The sequence below is a fragment of the Phragmites australis genome, chromosome 5, assembly GCF_958298935.1.
Source record: "Phragmites australis chromosome 5, lpPhrAust1.1, whole genome shotgun sequence".
Lineage (NCBI taxonomy): Eukaryota > Viridiplantae > Streptophyta > Magnoliopsida > Poales > Poaceae > Phragmites > Phragmites australis.
In genome coordinates this window covers 35318460-35322607 of record NC_084925.1, presented here as the reverse complement: position 1 = coordinate 35322607, position 4148 = coordinate 35318460, and the positions used below count along the sequence as shown (strand labels likewise).

At 51.1% G+C, this 4148-nt stretch overlaps 1 protein-coding gene across 1 annotated transcript; it reads right to left on the bottom strand.

Moving 5' to 3' along the window:
- Positions 1–493: 493 nt before the first annotated feature.
- LOC133919418 (GATA transcription factor 6-like) lies at positions 494–2445 on the bottom strand. Its single transcript, XM_062363802.1, has 3 exons — positions 2220–2445; positions 1783–2115; positions 494–1673 (listed from the first exon to the last, which is right to left on the bottom strand). Exons 1-3 carry the CDS (start codon positions 2253–2255, stop codon positions 894–896), a joined length of 1149 nt encoding a protein of 382 aa, XP_062219786.1. The 5' UTR covers positions 2256–2445; the 3' UTR covers positions 494–893.
- Positions 2446–4148: the final 1703 nt, after the last annotated feature.

The window sequence follows — 4148 nt, the reverse complement described above, 5'->3', positions numbered from 1 at the left end:
TGTGAGAATACAAAATCTAATTCGTCAAACAATAATAGTTATGAAGTACAAATATCATATAACCTGATACAAAATTTATATACGCTGATAAATATTATACGTGACATATGTTTTTTTATCGCCACACAAAACTCCCTCCCCTCCTCTCACCTCTACTCTCCTCTCCTCTCCTCTCAGCTCAATAAGAATGAAACGAGATACTAACATCGATAGAACCGACCGCATCAACCTCAATACTTAAAAGATCTTAACTGTTGAACGGATAAGATCTTTTAGGTGGGCCTGCACAACATCGTAGCTACACAAATTTCACCCGTTCAACAGACAAGATTAAGTTCTCAACTATTAAATAAATGAGATCTTTTTCTCTCTAGTTATTAAATTCACTAGCAGTCAGAGACCTACAAAATGTCACCTGTTTAATGGATGAGATCTTCTCTCTCGTTAAACTAGTGACGATAGAGTAGACCTTATTATTTTTTAAACCAGCATATAATCTTGAAATATTTAAAAAAATATAAAAAAATTCCCTCGGTTGCAGCACGGCAGTCAATTCCTTGTTCCGCGCCAAGGCACGCCCAACTTGGTTGTTGTCACTTGTGCCTCTCAGCACGGCTCAACCACATAGGCCAAACAAGCTTTCCTTGTGAAGAGCCGCCCTCAAGTTCTTAACTACTGGCACAAGTACTATGGCCATACCCTAACAAACTACTACTAAGTAAAACCTAAAAACCATGGAAATCTTAATCCCTACGCCAAACTCGACCTAATAAAGCTTCTAAATTCTAGCTACTAGTAGTACAATAGAGCTAAATAGAGGGGGGGGGGGGGGGCGAGTCCAAGTACGGTACAACAGGCTTATAATGCCACCGGAAAAAAATGTACAGCGTTAGCTAGAACGATGCGACGGCCGCCGCCGCGTCAGGGACCGGGACCGGTACGTCCTCTTTCTTGCGGCGCATCTCGAGCACCTTGCGGTGGGAGTTGGAGTGGATGCTGCTCACGAAGGTGGGGCTGCACGCCGGGCGGTACTCCGGGAGGAGCCGGCCGGACTTGTAGCGGACCCCGCAGGCGTTGCAGAGGGTCTTAGCGCCCTCGGGGCCGGCGCGCCACTGGGGCGTCTTCTGGACGCCGCAGTGGCTGCAGCGGCGGTCGCCTGGGACCGGCAGGGAGGTGGCGCCACCAGCGAACTGGGGCGGCGGGTGGTGCTTCGGCTTGCGGCCGCGCTTCTTGGGCTTGGACTTGCCGTTCTTGCCGTGCTTCAACTTCTTGGGGCGCGGCGCTTCGTCGAGGAAGTGCGCAGCCATGAACGGGGACGAGTCAGGCAGGAGGAGAAACGGCGAGAAAGAGGCGGACGAGGAGCAGGAGGACGTGGTGGTTGTCGAAGACGACGACGTCGAGTCGGACAAGGGCGCCGCGCCAGACAACGACCACACAGAGGCGCGCGAGCGCTTGCTGCGCTTCGCCTTCACCGGCACCAGCGCCTCCGTCGACAGCGCGCATATGGTCGGGCTCCGCATAGGGTCTGTTGCCGACAGCACGCGTTCCAGCGACCGCCGCGCTGCAAAGGGCGCCGCAGGAAGCTGCGGCTGCGGCTGCGGCGGCGGCGGGAGCTCGGAGAGCGACTCGTCCATGATACGGGACACCCACTCCAGCTCCTCCGCGTCATGCGCCTGCACAGCACGCACCAAAAAAACTCAACAACCAAGGCACGGAAACGGAACCGTAAAAAAGACGCCGTCTTGCCGGCGAAGACGGAGTCAGACGTCGTCAAACTCTTACCGGCAGTGGCAGGTCAATCACCGGCGGCGGTGGCGGCATGAGCTCGTAGGAAACTACCGACGACCCGTGGGAGTCACTGGACTTGTCTTCCTCCACGGCCGCCGCCGGCTTCGGCGCCGCCTCGCCCTGTTCGGCGCCATCCTTGTCCACCTCGCAGAGGTCCTCAAGGTCCAGCAGGTCCTCCACCGAGAACCCCTCCCCAAAGAGCCCGACACCCCTGTCGACCGCCCCCCACGCCGCCGGCCCGGCAGCCGCAGCAGCGGCCATCTCCTCGGCCGCCTCGTACGGCCTGAGGCTACTCCTCAGGGCGGCCATCCTCCCCTCCCTTTCCACCTGAAACCTCGCACAGCAAACAAAGCGAACCAAAACTCTCATCAGTTTCACGGACTACCAAAAAAATTGCAACCGTCGCGCACGTCTGAGCACGAGACCCGTACCAGCGAGCCGTGGTGGTGCGCGACGAACGACGCCATGGCGGAAGCAGCGGCAGAGGAGCAGGAGGAGGAGGAAGAGGAGCGGGTGAAAAGTGTGGGCGAAGAGTGTGGGTGGAGACGTGGAGGAGGAAGTGGGAAGCAGGGCGAAAAAGGAGGCAGCGGCAGGAGGGGTGGAAGAGATGAGCGAGCGTCTGGTGTGGTGGGTCATTGAATGGCTGCCAAAGTCCGTGCGCGCAACAAATGCACTGTAGCTTTCTTTTCCCTCCCTCGCCACGCCCTTTTTCGCCCATTTTACCACTAGTAATTTTTTATCGTCACTAATTTGAACTCGTAGTCCGCTAAAAAAACTGAAATTGCTAGCAGTACTACTGCACTAACTGTGCTCCGTATGTATGACACCAGTACTACTGGTACCCTGCTTCCGCTACTCTTTTTTTTATGCGACTCTTTTTGAAAGAAACGGAACCGAGTGGGAGTCAGGAACAGATTCCTTCTCACTGTGACGAGTCAAAACATTATTCGACGGGCGATTTTTCAGATTATTTTGCCGGGACGGGGGACCTTGCGCCGGTGCGAGTGATTGGGGAAGTGGCTGAGCGATTAGTGGCGCTGTGGCGGGCACTCGGGCTGGACAGGGAGAGGCAGAGGCAACTCCGTATTGAAGGCGTGATATACAGATTATCTCATTCATTTATCTCTAATATGATATCTATTAATCCGTTATTTTTTCTATCTATCTTATAATTTTCTCATCCACCTCTCAAACACACGAATAAGCAGTATGATAGCCCGTCCGCAAACGCAGTGGATTTTCCTTTCCGACAGGGACATGTGTCGTGGGCCGCGCACCTCGCGGATCCTTCCCCCCATTTGGAAGAAAATGAAGTCGGATCCTTCCCTCCACTTGGAAGTTTTTCTTCTCCGGCTCTCTTGCGAAGATGGGTGTTGAAATGTTCCTGCTGCCGAACCCTTGTAACGGTGCTGGTGTTCAAGTCTGACACATGCTGTCATCCGAAGCAGCCATGGGAAAAGAAAAGCTCATGAACCCAGTCACGCCACATCTCCTCCTGGGTCTGTCTCACCATGGTCGTTGCATTTGTGTCAGCCCAAACCAAGGGCGATGGATCGCGTTCTCGCTGCAAGAAAAAATGCCTAGACTGTAGAGATTCGAATAACAGAACAGAATGGCGCGTGAAACGAAATTGGGAAATCGTCGTTCCAGTTTTCCAAGTGGGAAATCCGCTATGTCAAACCAATAGACCATCCTCAATTATATTTTCTTTATCGTGTTAACTTCCTTATTTCTCTTCCCGTTCTCGTTTTTTTATTTTCTCTCAACTCTAACCGTTTTTCTTCGAAATGATTCGTAAAATTAAAAGATAACAAATCTCATCCTAGATGAAATAGCCTTGTAAATTCCTTCGTGATAAAAACTATGAAAGAAAATCATTGAACTGTCGAAAGAAACGAAAATCTCTTTACGAAAGAATTCTCGTGTACACGAAAGGACTCTCTTAAGATGGTATTATAAGGTGTTTTCCTATGGATGAAGGAGAAGGTATGTGGTAGAGAATCATCTAGGTTTAGTGGGTCTATGCCGCCCATTTCGACAGAAGCACATGTGCCGTTTATGAATTTAAAAGTTCTTTTTCGGCTATTGAAGTACGAAACTCAAAAGGAAAGCTCTAATCAGGAGTAGGTTGCGTATGATTTATGTCTAAGTTCTAGTTTTTTTTTCTACTGGGGAGAAAGGTTGCAGGTCCCCAGTGCAGAAGTTGTTTTTCCTATCATCACACCATTAGCCAGTACTCGACACTACTATCAGCATTTTTCCTCGGCTAAATTAACTGTTACGGAAACGATATTTAAACCTGACAGCGTTGACGATTCCGACCCTTTTCGCTCGTCCAGCGTTGCATTCTTTTCTCCCCC